This window comes from Micropterus dolomieu, linkage group LG12 (assembly GCF_021292245.1).
Source record: "Micropterus dolomieu isolate WLL.071019.BEF.003 ecotype Adirondacks linkage group LG12, ASM2129224v1, whole genome shotgun sequence".
In the NCBI taxonomy this organism is placed as follows: Eukaryota; Metazoa; Chordata; class Actinopteri; order Centrarchiformes; family Centrarchidae; genus Micropterus; species Micropterus dolomieu.
In genome coordinates, this window is record NC_060161.1 from 20,419,124 (window position 1) to 20,439,000 (window position 19,877).

At 41.5% G+C, this 19,877-nt stretch overlaps 1 protein-coding gene across 5 annotated transcripts; it reads left to right on the top strand.

The window, feature by feature from the left end:
• Nucleotides 1–1,111: 1,111 nt before the first annotated feature.
• tbc1d19 (TBC1 domain family, member 19) lies at nt 1,112–19,448 on the top strand. 5 transcript variants are annotated; one of them, XM_046065633.1, is made up of 22 exons: nt 1,112–1,334; nt 1,501–1,573; nt 1,721–1,766; nt 4,565–4,640; nt 4,836–4,910; nt 5,337–5,400; nt 7,860–7,906; nt 8,038–8,148; nt 8,283–8,355; nt 9,288–9,326; nt 11,824–11,936; nt 13,040–13,114; nt 13,435–13,497; nt 15,148–15,232; nt 15,448–15,492; nt 15,684–15,716; nt 15,872–15,981; nt 16,107–16,198; nt 17,076–17,191; nt 17,403–17,473; nt 18,416–18,521; nt 18,826–19,448. In XM_046065633.1, the coding sequence occupies exons 1-21, from the start codon at nt 1,239–1,241 to the stop codon at nt 18,488–18,490; spliced, it is 1,578 nt and encodes a 525-aa protein (XP_045921589.1). In that variant the 5' UTR covers nt 1,112–1,238; the 3' UTR covers nt 18,491–18,521; nt 18,826–19,448. The 5 variants fall into 5 exon arrangements, with proteins under 5 accessions (XP_045921589.1, XP_045921588.1, XP_045921590.1 ...); XM_046065632.1 differs by having other exon boundaries at nt 18,416–19,448; XM_046065635.1 differs by having other exon boundaries at nt 1,268–1,334; nt 4,763–4,910; nt 18,416–19,448.
• Nucleotides 19,449–19,877: the final 429 nt, after the last annotated feature.

The window sequence follows — 19,877 nt, forward strand, 5'->3', positions numbered from 1 at the left end:
TGACACAAAATGTTGAAAAAACAGAAGTGAAATTGGTTTAAAATCAGCCAGCAGTGTTCTGTACTATTACTGCAGCTGCTGTAGGTTATCATGCTTCCCCTGGCACGTTTCAAAGCATGATATTTCCTGCTGTGGCATTTCATGTGAACATGTCAGCAGCAATAACAAAGCTCATTGACTCGTGCTTTAATTGTTCTGATGGGTGGAGAGATGTGCTGTCATTAGTGCCCAAACAACGCCACGACTTTGGAACCAGTCATGTGTTGAGCTGCGCTGAATATTGTCTTACATTCCTGCAGCAGCCAAGAAATTATTGTTATTGTTCGATGGACTCTTAATTAAAAAGCCTTGGGAAAGAAGCTGTGAGAGAAAGAGCTATCGACGTTTTAAGGCTTGTTGCAACCCGTTCTTATTAATTGTGGGTAATCAAACACAATAGATGAGTGGCCTATAGTGCCTACCTGAGAAAGGAAACCTCCTCGTACTGTAATTCAGTTATGCCCCAGATTGAAATTCACAGGTGAAATTAGCTCATGTTGGAAACCCACATTTACCTGTAGCATGATTTTTTTCACATGTGCCAATTTGTGAATTTATCAGTGGTGGAAGAAGTGTCCTGAGACTTACTCAAACTGATGTATGTAAGCAATATTTTAATATTTTAGTTGGTTGAGGTGGAGCTATATAGTGATTTTACACTATATTTTATAATATATATTATTATAATAATATAATATAAAAATCATAATAAGCTATCATATGTAGTGAAGGACAATGAAATCTGAAAATTTTCTGTATTAGTATAAATACCTAAAAATAGTACAGTACTTGAGTAAATATACTTAGTTCAGTCCCACCACTGACATGTAGCACATGTGAACTGTGTTTCAAATAGGACGTTATGTTTAAAAATGTGTGCATTTTCTTTTCAACCAGTTAAATCACTCAAAAAATAACAAATGCTTATTTGTAAGTGTCATGTTCAACGTGTGGAGATGTAAGACTGTGGTTAATGATCCGTTTTTACTGAGAAGTTATCACCCTTTCTCGTTGCCCTGAAACACCATCATAACAGGGACGTTCCGCCCGGAACCAAAGTGTCTGTCTTGTTTTCCCTGCACGCACACTGACCATCCTCAGTTGCTAAGTAACCTCTGCAGGGGATGCTAATTTCTAGTGTAGAGTGAATCAAATTGTGCCGTTTCAGACGGAAAACTGAACTCGCTTTGATAAAGAGGATGGACGACGGCACCGAGTTATCCCTGACCATCGCTCAGATCGTGCAGCGGCTGAAGGGAAGCCATTTACACTCTCAGATAGAGAGACAAGCCAAAGTGAGTGAGTTAGCATGTGGCTAATGATGCGGAGCAGGCAGCTGTCAACCTCAGAGGGACTCACCAACAATTTGTACTTCTAGTTTATTATCCTAATGTGAGAAGGAAGCACTCGAGCTACAAAACTTATTCAACTTTATTTTATCCTTTCCCAAATGTCATTTAGGAGTGTTTACATCAGCCCGAGATAAAACTGGAGTCCCTTAAAGAGGACGTACGCAGTTTTCTCAAAACGTCAGGTGGGCACGTTGATGACACATTTTCAGCTACTGTATAACACATACATCACGACATTTTGCTGCGTATTGTAATTAAAATAACTTTTTATATATATATTAACTATTTTTTCTTTCTGTGTGGTGACAACATATTTTACTGTTTTACAGGCTGGGAAAGGAAGCTGCAGAATGCAGTGTACAGAGAACTGCATGTGTAAGTTACACTCAGGCTAATGTGGTGTTTGTGGTGTTCGTATACACACACACACACACACACACACACACACACACACACCTAGTATGAATCACTTTGATTCACGTGGTTTGCAAATGAGGCGTGTCACATCAAATGCATGAAATTTTCAATATTTAGCAACTGTACACTTTGAAAATATGCAGTGGCACAGTAGACACTCAAGAACCTCAGGGTAACCTCATGCCTACGTCAGATGTGACACAAGCTGTCACCTGCTTAGCAGCGCAGAGTGCTCTGCCCTCTCATCAACACTGAATACTTATCCTCTCTTGGTCCTGTTATTATACTTTGTTCTAAATTAACATAGATGGAAACAAGTATATCGAAAAGCAAATGCGCACACACATACACTCATATCAAGAGCTATCAGGCCGCCGGGTGGTAGAAGGATGTTTATAAATGTAGTTACGCATAACCACATCCAAGAAACGCCATTAAACAATTAAAATACAGTTTACAGGTGAAACTCAAAAAATTAGCATATCGTGCAAAAGTTCATTTATTTTAGTAATTCAACTTAAAAAGTGAAACTAATATATTATATAGACTCATTACATGCAAAGTGAGATATTTCAAGCCTTGATTTGATATAATTTCGATGATTATGGCTTACAGCTTATGAAAACCCCAAATTCAAAATGTCAGGAAATTAGAATATTGTGAAAATGTTCAGTATTGTAGGGTCAAAGTGTCACACTCTAATCAGCTAATTAATCCAAAACACCTGCAAAGGGTTCCTGAGCCTTTAATTGGTCTCTCAGTCTGGTTCAGTGGAATTCACAATCATGGGGAAGACTGCTGACCTGACAGTTGTGCAGAAAACCATCATTCACACCCTCCACAAGGAGGGAAAGCCTCAAAAGGTAATTGCAAAAGAAGTTGGATGTTCTCAAAGTGCTGTATCAAGGCACATTAATAGAAAGTTAAGTGGAAGGGAAAAGTGTGGAAGAAAAAGGTGCACAAGCAGCAGGGATGACCGTACATGGACATGGGCTTCAAATGTCGTATTCCTCTTGTCAAACCGCTCCTGAACACTAAACAATGTCAGAAGCATCTTACCTGGGCTAAAGAAAAAAAGAACTGGTCTGTTTCTCAGTGGTCCAAAGTCCTCTTTTCTGATGAGAGCAAATTTTGCATCTCATTTGGAAACCAAGGTCCCAGAGTCTGGAGGAAGAACAGAGAGGCACACAATCCAAGATGCTTGAAGTCCAGTGTGAAGTTTCCACAGTCTGTTGGTTTGGGGAGCCATGTCATCTGCTGGTGTTGGTCCACTGTTCTTTAATAAGTCCAGAGTCTGCGCAGCCGTCTACCAGGACATTTTAGAGCACTTTATGCTTCCTTCAGCAGACGAGCTTTATGGAGATGCTGACTTCATTTTGCAGCAGGACTTGGCACTTGCCCACACTACCAAAAGTACCAAAACCTGGTTCAATGCCCATGGGATTACTGTGCTTGATTGGCCAGCAAACTCGCCTGACCTGAACCCCATAGAGAATCTATGGGGCATTGCCAAGAGAAAGATGAAAGACATGAGACCGAACAATGCAGAAGAGCTGAAGGCCGCTATTGAAGCATCCTGGTCTTCCATAACACCTCAGCAGTGCCACAGGCTGATAGCATCCATGCTACGCCGCATTGAGGCAGTAATTCATGCAAAAGGGGCCCAAACCAAGAACTGAGTACATATGCATGATTATAGTTTTCAGAGGGCTGACATTTCTGTATTTAAAATCCTTTTTTTTTTATTGATTTCATGTAATATTATAATTTTGAATTTGGGGTTTTCATAAGCTGTACGCAATAATTATCGAAATTACATCAAATAAAGGCTTGAAATATCTCACTTTGCATGTAATGAGTCCATATAATATATTAGTTTCACCTTTTCAGTTGAATTACTGAAATAAATGAACTTTTGCACGATATGCTAATTTTTCGAGTTTCACCTGTATACGTGTTTATTTTGGTAGTTAAATTGAACATGTCTGTGTTTAAGGCCTTTCATGCATTTAACCTGACAAACATCCCACTGGCCAGGTGAAGCATTGCCTTATATTGTAAAAAGTTTTAAAGTCTTTTTTTATGTGCATATACTGTACATTGTTGGAAAAATGTGTAAGAACTAGGACAAAGTTTAAGTATCACACACTTGGTAGACATGCAGTTTGTGCGCAGTGTGTTGAGTTTTTGTTAATAAATTTTAGAATTTGGATGCAGAGTTGCCCTGCGCCGCTTTTTGTACACGTTTTTGCATTGTTTTTAGAGAAATGTACAGCACAGTGCAGTCGCGCGAAAACTCTTTTAGCTTCAACAAACAGCTTTGAGAAGTGTTCCTCAACATATGACATATAACGTTGATTAATGCCTCCTTGGCCGTTAGTCAGCCCTATGTGCTCTTATAGGTGTTTGGATAAGGTTGAACGCACTGAGACATTGAATCATTCAATATGCCCAGAGATCTTGAGTCATTCGGTACGCCCGGAGCTTCATGCGGAAAAGACATGAGACAATATCTGCATGTGGTGGGGATGCGTTCTGACTCATCTGAGCTCTACGTGCTGGGCACTAATGATAAACGACTGTTTTCAAGAAAAATCTTAACATTTTAGTGCCATTAGTCTAAAAGCTTGCTTCTGTCAAGCACTTATTTTTTTGTATTAATTGTTTGGGGGGGTAAAAACACAGCTGCATTTTGATGTATTTACTGTACTTGATAAACTCTTCTCCTATTGTACTTTTGTGTCTGCTTATTCAAGCCAGCTGCCCCCGAGCCATCCCGCGGCTCCTCCAGAGCATCTCAAAGAGCCGCTGGCCTATATGCGCAAGGCACAGGTCAGTCTGTCTCCTCTAATCTCCGTCACTCCGCGCTTATTCTTCTTCTACCTCTCTGACTCTTGTCTGTTTTTGCCCTGTCGAATTCAAAGACGCAGACCGTTTTTTTGTTTTTGTAACAGGGTATCTGAAGCCAACCAAGTGTCTCTGTGTGTGTGTGTGTGTGTGTGTGTGTGTGTGCGCTCTCTTACACAGGCCAGCTGGGAGAAGCGTGTCCTCAAAAGCCTGAACAGCATGAGTACAGAGCTTGAAGTGCCTCTGGCTCGCATGGTAGCTAAAATATTGTCAATCACAGCTAATGCAGCGTAATTACAACAGCTCTTAACTCAGATTCTCTGGCAGCATCTTCTCCAGTGCAAAGACCTTCGTAGCATTGCCTTTTGGTCATATGGTATTGTTTTAACATGATTTTTTAGCATAGTGCATCTTTTTATTATTATTCTATTGACCCCAAGCTGACTGCGCTCTGATTTGTTTGACTGTAGCCCAGAGCTAGTTAGACCTGTTAGCAATGATGCAGGAGCTGTTGAGTGATACCTTGGAATTTGTTTATCAGTTCTATTATTTGGTTCTGTGCACATGTGATTGTGTTCCTGACCAAAGAACGCCATTTTTCCTATGTGACATTTTCAAGATTGGTTGTGTTTTCGCTGTGTGCTTTGTTGAAATCCTCTGTTTATGCCCCCCACACCACAGAGGCCCGCAGCGGAGCAGAGGGAGCTCGCCAGCAAATGGAACGAGATGGGCACAGATGAACCAGGTCTCAAGACATTACCCAGGGGTTTGGCCCGGGGCAATCTGCCTTTTAAGAAAGATTAGTGTTGATGCGTGTGTGTGCTGGTGCATCGGTCATACACTGGTGTATTTTACATCAACTTAACACATCTCTGAACCTGATCTACCACTTCCCTGTTTGCTTTTTAACCGGTATTTGTCCAGGGAAGGTTTTCTTGGCAACTGGGCGCAACTCTGCAACAGCTGACATATGTAGTGTAGTTTCCAGATGTTCATTCTGGTTTTCTGTCTTTACAAATAGCTGTTAGATTACAGTAACAAAAGTATTGGAACGATAAGGCAAATTCCTTTGTTTTTGTTGTTCACTGAAGACAGTTGGGTTTAAGATCAAAAGATGACTATGAGACAAGAGTTCAGAATTTCAGCTCTCATTTCCGGGTATGTGTTAAACAACTCAGGACATACCTCCCTTGTTTGAACCCACCCATTTTTCAAGTGAGCAAAACTATTGGAACATGTGACTGACAGATGTTTCTTGTTGCCCAGGTGTTGCCTTTTAGGTTGATTGTCCAAACATTAAATAGCTCTGCATGACTAGTCTAATTTTCATCCTTGGTTCAAACCTATACAGACTGCATTTCCTGTTAAAGAAGATGAACCAACATGAAGACCAGAGAGCTGTCTATGGGAGAAAAGCAAGCCATTGTCAAGCTGAGAGTAGTAGTAGTAGTTGATGACAGAAAGATCGTGAGAGCTGTGAAGAAAACCCCCAAAACATCAGTAAGTGACATCACCAACGACCTCCACAGTGCAGGGGTGAAGGTATCACAATCCACTGTTGGAAGAAGACTCAGAGAGCAGAAATCTAGGGGCCACACCACAAGATGCAAACCACTCAGCAGCAGGAAGAATCGGAAGGCCAGACTGAAGAAGTACAGACATGAGCAACAAAAGTTCAGTAACACAATCTTATGCTTACAAGCTCATCTGTGAAGCATGGTGGAGGTACTGTCATGGCTTGGGCGTGCATGGCTGCTTCTGGAACAGGCTCATTAATATTTATTGATGATGTAACTGATGAAGGTAGCAGTGTACAGAAACATTTTGTCTGCTAATTTATGGAGAAATGCATTGAAACTAATCGGGAGGAAGTTTATCATGCAGCATGACAATGACTCAAAGCACACTGCCAACAAAACAAAGGACTTCATCAGGGGAAAAGTGGAAGGTTTTAGACTGGCCAAGTCAATCACCTGACCTTAACCCAATATAGCATGCATTTCACCTCCTTAAGAGGAGACTGAAGGGAGAAACACCCCGAAACAAACTGAAAGAAGCTGCGGTAAAAGCCTGGAATAGCATCACAAATGAAGAATGCAACAGTTTGGTGATGTCGATGGGTCGCAGGCTTGAGTCAGTTATTGCAAGTAAGGGATATGCCACCAAATATTAAATGTTATTTACTTTAAGATTATTTGTTCCATTACTTTTGCTCACCTAAGAATGCTGTGGTCTAATACAAATGGCGATATGTCATCAGTTGTTTAACACATCTAGATGTGAATACCAGGAAATAAAAGCTGAAATTCTGAACTCGTTTTTGATCTTAAACCCAAAAGTCTTCAGTGAACAACAAAAACAAAGGAATTTGCCTTACTGTTCCAATACCTTTGGAGGGGATTGTATATCAGGTCTAAATCACAGCCTTTGGCTGGGAATAACAGCTAACAGTACATATAGACATTGACGCCTTGAGCTGCCTAGAGCCACAGTAATTATTAGCCCTTGAGCTGGTTCAGTGTTGAATGTAATTGCTATTGTCCAAGCGTTATAACTATACATTTTTATTTTTATATATTGCATTTAGTTTTAGATACCTAAACTATGAAAGCTGCATCGTTGGCTCGCAGTGAACCAACCATTTGCCCTTCACGCCGGTAAATTTACAAAGAACATGGTATCCTTGTGTCCTAACAATGCTATCACAGCTCAGTGGCGTATAATAACATTTAGGATGTGCCGTCCCCTGGCTATAAACACTTTGGACTGTGAATACAGAAGCTGTCCAGACTCCTTCAACGGAGCTGCGATAAGGAGCAGCACCCCTCCTTCCATCCAAACCTTAATGTGCCCTCATTCTGGGGATGACACAGCACTTGAATTTACTGCAGCGTTCCGAAAGACAGTGGATGGAAATCCCTCTTAAAGCGGCCCACTGCTGTTCTTTCGACTGTTTTAGGAACGGCCGGATCTGGCAAAGTGTCACAGATATGTTTTGAAGTAGTTCAAGGCCAAGTTGGTTAAATGGACTGTGTGGTTGGATTCATTTGTATAGTCTACTTTTTATATCTGTTAAATCTGTGCTGAAATAACATACGCAAACATTGTGTACATGGAGCAGCTGGAAGTACCACTTCCAAAGTGTAAGTGGTACTGTCAACTAAGGTGTTATAGAGATACATTAATGTCTTTGTGTCGCTACAGATTTAAGTCGTTTTAGACCTGTTTACGCCCCTAAAGACTTTCTGGAGGTAAGCAGCTCAGAGTATTCAGTGTATTTTATTATATTATTATTTATTATATATTTTTGAGATAAAGAAAAGTTGAAACTTTAAGTATAAAAAATGTATTCCGTTAAACTACATTATTGCTTTGTACACAGGTGTTAATCAGCTTGCGGAACCCGAATCATGATAGGAGCGAGGACATCAGCGCCAGGAGCCACTGGGGTCTCATCCAGGTTCCCCTCAATGTCAGGGACATTCCACAGCTGGTAGGGACACCTGTGTGCATCACTGTGACTGTGTGTGTCTTAGCTTAACATTGTTCAACGCATATAACAATACATCCTGTTGAGCTGCCCTAGGAAATGCACAATGGATTTAAAATCTACACTTTTTTTCTCAGAGACAGGCCTATTCAGAGCTCAGCCTGACCACTGGGCAATTGGGGATTGATGACCATGCACACATCCATCCAGGTATTCATAAAAAGAAGCGAATCCTCTTCTTTGTGCTCCACTGCAGTTAAAGGAACAGTGTAACATTTTGAGAAATACGCTCATTTGTTTTCTTTCTGAGAGTTAGATCAAACAATTGATGCCACTCTCGTGTCGGTACGGTAAACATGTACCTGGAGCCAGTGACTGGTTAGCTTAGCTTAGCATAAAGACTGGAAACAAGGGGAACCAGCCAGCCTGGACCGGTCCAAACTTAAAAAAAATCAACCTACTGGCACCCCTGAAGGTGGGGTTGTGTTCTTCACTGTGAGGTCACTGGGTAACTAGCAGAGACTCTAGTCTGTGTGCTAAGCTAAGCTAAGATATCCAGCTGCTGGCAGTAGCTTTAAACTATTCCTCTAAAAGTCAGCTAGTTCAATAGTTTCGGCATCCTGTCACCATGAAATGTGGCATGCAGGACATTATGTCTTAGCTAAATAATTTCCCTTTTGTGATACTGGTTTGTACATTTGGCAGCCTAAATTCCTTTTTACAGTATTTAACCTCTGAATGACTTTTGGTCCTGTCGAATATATAGCATATGATGTATAATTGGTAATAAAGAGATGTCCATTCAGCACATTTTTCACATCAGACCTAAACACATTTATTATTCTATGAACACAGAAATAAATCTGTTTACGTAATGAACCCTGGTTTTTAATGGCGAGCATACCACTCTGGCCCATATCTGCCCGTGTTCCCTTCCTGTGCCACATGGCTGTCTGGGTTTTCTCCAACAATATCTTTGTTAAGTCCAGATATTGACATTGTTACAGCCTGGTGTTTAGGCTTTAAACAGAATCGTATACACCATGTCCGTGTTTGTAAATCAGAGAGATAGCACTGGTTTGAAAAACGGAGCCACTACCAGACGATTATTGACGCATCTGTTTTGCTCTTTCTTTCTGCAGACTTATTTGAAAACGATTATGTTCAAATTGGGAAAAAAGGTTAGTGTTTGGTTCTGTTGTTCTAACTCTTTAATTGTAGTATGTAATTGCATAAATGTGGGACATTTTCCCTACAAACGGATCAAATGAAGTACAAATACTAGACCTGCAAACAGGTAAAACGGGGCCAAGCTTTACCTGGATATTAAACCTTGTCTGTCTGGCTTGTGTTATGTAATTTTGTGTTTTATATTTGAACTTAATTTAGACCTTTTAGAAATCTGTTTTTATTTTTACATTAAAGAGTCTTTTTCGGGAGATAAATATAAAACAATCTAATTATATCCTCTTCGAATAAATCTTTCAAAACAAATCAAAAAGACCTGCTAAAGAAGTGAATACTTTTTATAAGCACTGCTATAAAAAGTAAAAAACGTCATATATATAGAGTATACATGCATGAAGTAATACATCCAGTACATTTAGAAATGTCTGACTCAATCACTGACCACCACATGGTCAGCTCCTCCCATTAGTGAATCCTCCTCTTTGCCCCCTTCAGGTGCCTCAATCGGCACTAGAGGCACTTTAACTCTTATCTCATTGCTCTGCTATGAACCTAGTGTAAACACCAACCTTATTATGGACACCAATCACACATCAATCGACAAGAGTCTTAAAAACACATGCTGTATTTTATACACACAGCTACAAGGCCCTGGTCCGCTACTTTTACCCTCTGTTGGCTGTGCGTTGGCTGCCGAGCTGCGAGTTATATTCCAGGCTGAGTGTTAAGTGCACTCCAATAGGAAATTTAAGAGCGGAGGAGTGTGTTCGTTTATGTTATGACTGGCCAGCACCTTAAGTCAAGGACTGTGTGTTTTTGGCTACTGTCACAACAGGGATTTAGGGTTGAATGGAGATGTGGGAGAGATTGTTTCCAGCATGTGCCTGAGAGTTTTCTGGAAAGTTATGCAATGATCACCATTATGGGACAGTCTGTATTATGATTTTTTGTTGTTGTTGATGATGCATTTTGCAGGGTTATAATGAAGTTTGGGCAAGGCCATAAAACATTTCCCACTCTATTTATTTAAACAGTGTCATATGTGACATATTTGTTGTGGTTCTGTCGTCCCTATTGAAGGATGTTTTATTTCTCTCCTAATGGGGGTCATGCTTTCCAAGTTTTCTTGGAGAAAACAAACCTCTTAACAGTTCGAACCGCCTGCTCGTCACTCGGGCAGGTGTTAATTTTCCCAGCAGATTCAGTTGGCTCTGTACCATTTTGGATGATTCTGCTGTTTGTACATATTATGTCATTCTCCCAGGAAGCCACGGGGCTTTCTCTTGATTCTCGTCAGTCAGGTGGTTGGTTTTAAATTTCAGCATTGTTCTTCCAGTTTTTTAGCATTGTAGTTTTCCTTCAAAGCAATAATATGTAATTTTTTCTAGACAGTGAACACAAGTGACAATTATGGGGTAATGTTAAAACATTTACATTTATTCATTTGGCAGACGCTTTTATCCAAAGCGACTTACATTTGAGGAATAACATACAAGCATCAAAACAGCACGAGATCTACAAGTGACAGCAGACACTAGTAAGAGCAGCAGTAAATACTAGTAAGAGCTAATAGCATGTATGGCAACAATGGGATAAATACCAAGGGAAAGGAGTAAAAGTTAAATCAATACAAGATAATTGTATGGGGATAGAAGAAGAAGAGCACAGGAAGTTCATGTAAGATGTTAGGGGTTAGAGGTGTTATAAGAGAAAAAGTTCTCTGAAGAGATGAGTTTTCAAGAGCTTCTTGAAGTTTGAGAGGGACGTCCTGCTCTGATGGCGTGTTGTAGCTGGTTCCACCATCGTGGTGTCACAGATGAGAACAGGGACAGAGATTGCTTTGTGTGTAGGGATGGTAGAGCCAGAGGGCGTTTGTTGGAGGAACTCAGTGGCCACGAAGGAACGTAAGCTCGTATTATGAAGTTTAGGTAGATGGCTGCAGACCCAGTAGTCACTCTGTATGCAACCATTAGTGACTTGAATTTGATTTGGGAGGCAACGGGTAGCCAGTGGAGGTCACTGAGTAATGGCAATGTTCTGTAAACGCTGTAAAATGTTCTGTAACAGTAGTACAAGTAGAGCCAGTTAGCTGACTGAGCAATGTCAGCTATATACGTATAGATATTATAGATATCTATAGACCTTTATAGATGGTGGAGCGGTTGTCCAGATTTGTGAGACTTCTTGGGAATTGTTTTCATCCTCGCGAGATAACAAACTCCCCACAGACTCCACAAAGTAACATCTCCTGGCCAAGAAAGTCATTAAGCTATGCTAACCTATAAAAGCATCTTTAACCTTAATTTAACCAGAATGTCCCTTGACACTGAAATATGTTTTCCTAGGGAGACCTGGCCAAGACAGCGCACCAGTAACAGTTGACTAAAAATAAAAACACAACAGAAAGGGAAGACAAAAACGCAGTTGCATATTCTGCCTGATGCACCATTCTGTCATTCTCTTTTGTGTTTTCTCTCTTTTTTGGTCTAGTGCTTGAGGAGCAGGACAGCGCAGCAGCGCAGCAGTACAGCAGGCAGGGCTGCCCCACCGGGCTCCGTGCAGACCTGTGGGCCCTCATCCTCAACTGTACAAACCAGCCACAGGTACCATATACACACACACACAGCTGAGTAGCACCCTGGTTAGCGGCTGTCAGCTGTCAGTGTTTGTTATAAAGCAGCCGTGCACACACAGCTGCAGTGATTCCCAGACTGCATGTTTACAATTATTACAGTCATCATTACAACTGCAGTAATTTTTGCAGTTAATGGTCGGGGCTTATTTTGGGCCTTTTAGAATTCCCATTGTGCTGTTCATTTTGTGTCTCCGGATTTATACTGTACAGTAGAAAACCAACACATGGGACATCAACTGACCGACAACTTCTACATAATCTGTGTATTAGCCCCTTTCCTGTTTACCTTAGTTCACTGTGACAAACGCCAAGATAATCAAATGCTGCGGATTTAGAACAGTTAGCCCAAACAGAGCAGCTGCCTGCCTGTGTGGCAAAGTGCTGTGTAAACGCCGGAGTACCGAGTCTCCTGTTGAGGCCAAGTTGATAAAACGATGCTTGTGATGTGAAGATTGAATTCTCCGTGGGAGAGGTACAGGGACCTAACTGAGGTCTGGAGAGTGTTCGCTCGGCTCTGGCCGTGTATGCAGTGTGAATTTGAGGAGTGCAAAATACAGCAATAGTGAACTGCCATGACCCTAATCTCTAAGATAGAGATATATATATATATATTCAAATTTAAGTATTTTTTTTAGCTTCTTTTAATTCTCTTCCACTGGTGCTGTCCGTATAACTGCAATGGTTTCAATGTTGTACCTCAGCTGTCAAAATGACCATCTCTGTTTCAGTTCTCCTCACATCCGCAGTGCTGATCACTGCCAAAGTGTTTCACAACTGTCATAGAGAACATTTTTATCGCTCTTCCACACTGTTGCCTGTTATTCATTTATGATAACCTGTCTCAAACCGGAGACGCATTTGAGTTTAAGCAGGTGGTCGGGAAAACGACACCCTTCCGTTAAGTTTGGTTTAATCCTTCTGTCATCAGTGTCATAATACATCAAGTTGATTCAGCAGCGTCTGTAAAGAAGGCGATCTTTTACTTACCGTATTTATCAGAGACCTGGAACTAACACATTTTTGTCCAGAGTTATTAAACACTCAAAACATGTTGCATCTCTGCCGTTTCAGGATGTGATGCACTACGAACAGCTAATGGCTGGAGTCATACAACACGACCTGCTGGTGGACAACCTTATCTATAAGGTACACTCCTCTACACCGCCGCTGTTTATGTCTGTGAAGCTGCATAGGCAACCTGCTACAGTAAATTAACAAATACCGAAAGCTTTGGATTTCTGTTGAATTTATGAGTACCATCACCAAAACATTTACCCTGCGTAACATAAATGTTGATACCAAAGTTGTTTTCTGGAAATATTTTCCTGCGTGTTGTCTGATAAGGTTCACACAATCCCCCTATACACATTACCAGTGCTTCTGTTGTAAACAGTTGTTTCTAACATTAGTGAAACTATTTATGACATTTGAGATAAAACCTGAATTCCAAATGCTCTGCCCACCAGGATGTGAAGCTCACTGCCAGTAATGATGACTACTACTTTGTGTTTGAAGACTTCCTCTATCAGGTAGTATTCTCTCACAGTTCAGCTCTGCGTCTCTCATCACTCACCGTACCAGTACTCTTGCTTAAAAAGCCCCTGAAAACTTCTCTATAACAGCAAAATATCCATAAAAAATTAACCTTACTTATTATATAAAAAAACCCTCATCTAATCTGTATCATTGTGTGGATGATTGTGGGTGTGGTTTGATCAGAGTTTATTGATGGTGTCCTGGCATTATAAGCACAGCACCCCAAAACTGTCATCACATTTCTGTTTCCAAACCGTGGAGGCTTGATTCTCAGTTGATTTTATAAGACTAATAGTACCTCTATTAAGAAGCCGGCAGTTCAGCATAGTTCCCACAAGTATCAAATACAATAACTGACTGTTCAAAAATAAAAGGGGACACGAGAGATTAAACATCACTCATGAATTATTTGACTGCCCCCAACATTTAAACTTGGGTCACTTCCCTGTCATGTGAGGAGGGTTACTGTATGGCAGCATTCTGCCCAGACAAGGCAACAACCTGTCATCATCAGCCTCTCTGGTAGTCACTGCTCTGTTTGTCTTCAGTGCCCAGCTGATAAACAAGAAAATGTACTCGGCAACCGGTTTAGTCAGCAGCTGTTAACGTGTCATTCTCCTTGGTGGCTAAGCGATGAGTACACAGGTGTAGCAAGAACAAAGCCCCAGTACGACTGTCAATATTGACTGATGGTACACTCACTAGGCAGTGAAAGAATCCAGTCATTGTGGGGTGAGCGTGGATTCACGCCGGTGTAGTTATGCAAGAGGAAAGTGTAGGAAGTCCTTAAGAAGTGCAGTTTCCCAGAAATGTTTGAAGAGAAGTCACTTTGTGGCTTTTTATGATGTGTTCCTTTACGGTTTATTAAAAGAAATGCCTTTAAATATAGGAAATAGATAAAGAATAATTCTCCACCTGATTAGGTACCGCCACAAAACAGAGTTTAGACTCAATAAAAAGCTTTCTGTTTCAGACAACATTAAGTAGATAAAACATATACTGAGCTGTGACATCTACGGACATAGCATATATACACCCACTTTCTCATTTTAAACTCCATCCTGCGAGAATGTCTCCTAGTATACAATATATCACAAACAGACAAACACACTTCCAGTACAGATGATAGACACTTAAAGCTGGACTGCGGGTATTAGCTACTGTCTCCCTTATCCCCTGTGTTCAGGCATAGTTAATATTATATATTGGGCATGTAATCCATACATACGTGTGAGTGTGTGTGTGTGTGTGTGTGTGACAGAGGAGGTTAGGTTAAACATCCTTACAACATCTCTCTAATAATGGCAGGAATCTGTGTGTGTGTTTGTGATTGTATTTCGATTATGTCGAGAACCATTCATCCAATTGACCTCACATGTGTGTTGCTGCGGACCAGAGGGAGTGCAGGTTCGCATTTAGTGCCATTCGGACAGGCGACGTGTTTTGAATGAATAAACTTTGATTAAACTAGTACAGTAGTACTAGTACAGTGCAAGGATGCACAGTCTGAACAAGCCATCGGACTATCTAAAAAACGCGGTGAGGCGTTGCATCGACCCTGTGAACGGGCCCTGCACTAGTTATAAATAAAAGTGTGTGTGTGTGGTGTGAGCATGCTCAGTACAAAACCTGTGTGTTCCCAGGTGTTGCTGTGTTTCTCTCGGGACACCGCCGTCTTGGATCACTTCAAATACAACAGTGCCACTCCTCCCAAATCCTACATTCAGGGTGAGATGATGTACACACACAAACACTTAGACACACTTCACATGAACTCACCTGAATGCATCTTCACTCAGATGACCTTGTCTAATCTGTGTGCGTATGTGTATGACCGTAGTAATGAGGGCACACACACACACACACACACACACACACACACACACACACACACACACACGCTGTAGGTCTTTGTTATTGATGTCTGCGTGTCCGTCTATCAGGGAAGACAGGAGATGAAGAGAGTGCTGTTGTTTATCCTCCCAACGGTGAGCCTGCAACTTGACATTCACATCATATTATTTTATATAATAATGACATTTTCTTACTTATTCACGTAAAGTATGTTAGATGTCTGTGAGCGTTTTGTCTGAGGACTAAAATATATTTCTTATCTACACTGATCATACAATAAATGTTTCTGTGTGTTAACTGAAAAACCATTTAATCATTTAAACAGGTGTAATCCTTTTTCATGGGTTTTCAATGTATGGTGAGTATGTTTTGCACCAGGTAACATTCAATTCTCAAGCTGAACTTGCAGGAGGAAGATATAACAGGGAGCGTGTGTGTGTGTGTGTGTGTGTGTGTGTGTGTGTGTGTGTATGTATGTATATGTATTTGTGTATGTGCACGTTTGTCCCGCAGTGGCACCTTTGTGTTTCTTGTACAACGAGCCATCCAAGCTGTACAGTGTATTCAGGGAAATGTACATCCGCTACTTCTTCAGATTACACGCCATCTCCTCCTCGCCCTCGGTGAGCTCGCTGATCTTTGCATGTGACAGCCGCCAAATGCCAAGATCTGATTATTCACCTTGCGTGTTCATGTCTGCACGTCACCGTCACGCATGTACCTAACTTGTGCACATGTGCTCCCGCAGGGTATCGTGTCTTTGTGCCTGCAGTTTGAGCGTCTGCTCCAGACCCACCTGCCTCAGCTCTTCTACCACCTTCGACAGATCGGGGCGCAGCCGTGAGTAGCCCGCACACCGCTTAATGTGTTCCTGTGTAGCTCAACAGTAGGCTTTGGTACCAACACTACTAAATGACGGGCTTATGTTCTCTACTCATCACGATGATAAAAGTGACACAGAACCAAAGGTGCAAAACATTCCAGTGTGACAATTGATCATCCTAAAGTCCTGAAAGTGATTTGATGGAAACGTTGAACGTGCAGTTAAATGCCAACAAAAACCTGTTCAGTGAAGATTGATTTCAGTCCACAGAGTATCGGTGAAACTTAAGTCCTTGCCATGGAAAAATGCTCTCCTGAATGTTCTTCCTGCACACGTGCCTGGCTGCAGTGACAAATCTAAGAGTCTCCACCTTCATGAAGAAAGTTCAGTGTGCTCGTCTTTGTCACAGCATTTCTTCCTTGTCCGGTCCATAGAAGTCATATGTTCAGCGTGATCTTTTTCACAGCACCACAAGTTGGCCATAAAAGATGCATTTTCTATCATACAACATTTGTCTGTTCCTATCTGGATCGTTAACTAATTCATATATCACTAACTTCATATTTCTGTGCTGAGCTGTTGTTTCAGTGAGTCACATACACCCTGCACACAGACGCTTTGTGTTCTTGTGGCGCTGCAGTGTCATTGCAGTCGTGCAGTAGTTGTGAGCTACAGCCATCTTGTGGTTAATCACTGGAATCACAATTTCATAACTTAAAGAATAAAAACAATGAAACACATTCATGGATAAAAAAAGAGATAATGGGGAACAAATTAAAGAAGTTTCATTTGAATGTCCGTGGTTAGTTCTCACTTTTCTCTCACTGTAGACCTCCACCTCTGGAAGCCATCACGTGTCAGCTATGCAAACAGATGTGATGGTTTTGTCTCCAGGTTGCGTATCGCCTTTAAGTGGATGGTGCGGGCCTTTTCTGGCTATCTGTCTACAGACCAGCTGCTTCTTCTGTGGGACCGAATCCTGGGATATGATTCACTGGAGGTAGTTGCAGGTGAGAGTTGTTGCACTCATATAGCCCTGATATTTGTACGGACGGTATTAACAATCTGACATCCTCTTTTTCTTTCATTTTCTCATTCCACTCCATTATTTAACCCATCTCCCTTTATTTTAACCTCCTCTTTCCTCTGAATGATATCCTCTAATTCTCTTCTATTACTTCTGGTGCTCTCTGAATACCCCTCTACACACACACACTCCAGTTCTAGCAGCTTCTGTGTTTGCCTTCCGCGCCGAGAACCTGATGGAAGTGACGTCACTGGCTTCAGCTGAGGTATGTCCATCTCGCATTAGACTTGTGTGTGTGTGTGTGTTTGAAACTCCAGTCCTCTCCCTGTCCCCCCACATAGTCCTGGACGGCTGTAAATAGTCAGTGATGACCAGCCAGTAACAGTAACTCAGTCTTCTGCATGCACATGTTTAAAAAAACGGCTGGCTAGACACTTAAGAACCTTCACCCTCTTACCCCGCCCTGTCTACCAGCCCGCCAACACTCCCTGAGTCCCCTGCCGCCATATCCCAACACCACCTCCACTGAAAAGGAACAAACTTGCTATTTCCTAAAGACATGGGCATGCATGCACAGCTTCGGCACTGTCACTCATGTTGCATTATTACACTAACCAGTAATGCCTGCACTATAAACCGCTCCAATACTGTGATCCCACTATCATATCACTGAAACCAAGAGTAAACCATACAATGACAGCCCCCTCTTCCTGCCTTGAGGGTGAAGGGGTTAAACTACAATATGACGCATTGGGGCGACAGGCTGATCTGCTGCTCTAAGACGCTGGCCGGCACTATTTGCTTACTCATTTACCACCTGCCCCAGCAGAGAGAAGATATCATAACATACTGCTCCTTATCTTATATTTAGAACCTCAAACCCAGCGTTGAAACATTAAACCCTCTCTTTAAACAAGATAGGGTCCCTAAATTTAATCTCCCACCGATCCCAAAAGGACAGAGTGGGGAGAGGTGTACGATTAAGCAAGGATTGTCGCTTCCCAAGGATCCTGCATCATCATTATGCATGTCGCTCTGCGTGGTTCTTTTTTTAAATCTTGAAATATGTCTCTTGAGACGGGGGAGGGTGTGCTTTATGGCCCTTCTCATGGGCTTAGCGGGCTAAGGTAAGATTCCTTTGGTCAGGAGGGGCGTGGATTTAGATGACTTTAGAATCTTATTTGTGTTTTTGTTTGGCACACGACAGGCTGTCCTCGCTGACCTTTCAACTCTGAAGGTCATGCCGCTCATCCAGATCTTTCTATTTGCCACCGCCATCTGAGGAGCAAGGAAGCTACAGTGTGTGAGTCGTGGTACGTACATGTGTACACTTGGCGGATAAAGAGATGCTCAAAAAATGCCATAACCACACCAACACTATTAACCATCCATCAAGAAATGCCAGGCTAAATATCAAGGACATCAAGAAATGAAGGAACACATGCATTACACACTTAATCTTGCACTGGTTCAAGCGAAAAGCCAAACTCCTCTTTAGCGTGTATGCACCATAAATAGTGAATACCCTGTATCATGTTATTGTGTTGTTAGATATTGTAAGTATAGCCTACAAACCAGTAAGGTTAAATTAACCTCCTTACGCCATATGCTCTGCAGGAAAGATGATACCCACAGCAGTGCTGGGATCATCTGAGTAGCTCGTCAGGTGATGAGTTGCATGGAACAGTAATTGTATTCCGAGAGAACAACAGTAACATCTCCAAGCTTGGCTAATGAAGTGTTAATTAGCTCTTGCAATTTATTTTGCGCTTTAGCTCCTGCTTGTAACACTATTAGATAATGCTGCTGCTGATGAACGAGGAGATTGGACTAGCTGCGCCAGCGTGTTGAAAAATAACAGTCAAAAAACACAAACTGGATTAATATGTAATTTATATGTTTAGAAGCTGCTGTGTGTACACATAATTTATTGTATTTATGAAGAAATCGCTCTCAAGGGACATTTAGCAACTCCAGTGCCAGTATTTATTTCATTATGAACAGTTTTCATTTATAAATTATGCATTTAATTCCTGAATGTATTCACCTGTTTTGTACAGTTTTTCAAAAAAACACAGTGTATGTCACCTTTTTGATTTAAATGCAATCAAATAATTTTTTTCATTTATTATCAGCAGTGTTCTTTGTAAGTCAGTGCCAATGCCTTTCATCCACATTTTAATGTTCATTATGACCTCAAATAACTCTTTTCTTTGCAAATAAAATGATGTTTTGTTGAATTGGATCCTCTGGGTTGTTGTATAAAACCTTAAAAGACATTGAAATGTTTGACAGTCAGCACGTTGCTGCTTTATGTGAATATTTCTCTCAGTTTGTGTGATGGTAAATATTTGGACAGGGCCTACTGGATTTTGGAAGCTTACTATAGGTATGTCTACAGAAGGCAGGAAGGGTAAGTGACGGGTAGCAGCATTGAGGGACTTGATGGTCTGCCCACCCCCACTGCCTCCTCCCACATGTAGCATCTGCTCAATTCCTCCCTCGTTGCTGGCTGCCTTCCTAGCTGCTGCCCCCTCTGCGGGCTCATATCGAATTATGCTCGTTCTTCTCTTTCGTCTCTCTCTCTCTCCCGCTTCCTGCTACATCTGCCACCTGTTTACTAGGACTCCCAACAGCGTTTATCACGCACCTCCTTTGGCCCCCAGGAG

Coding starts and splice junctions, on each gene's coding strand:
- tbc1d19 (XM_046065632.1), top strand. CDS start 1,239: ATGGACGACGGCACCGAGTTATCCCTGACCATCGCTCAGATCGTGCAG. Junction 9,327..11,823: donor TGTTCAAATTGGGAAAAAAG/GTTAGTGTTTGG, acceptor TTTTTGGTCTAG/TGCTTGAGGAGCAGGACAGC. Junction 15,717..15,871: donor TCATGGGTTTTCAATGTATG/GTGAGTATGTTT, acceptor TTTGTCCCGCAG/TGGCACCTTTGTGTTTCTTG.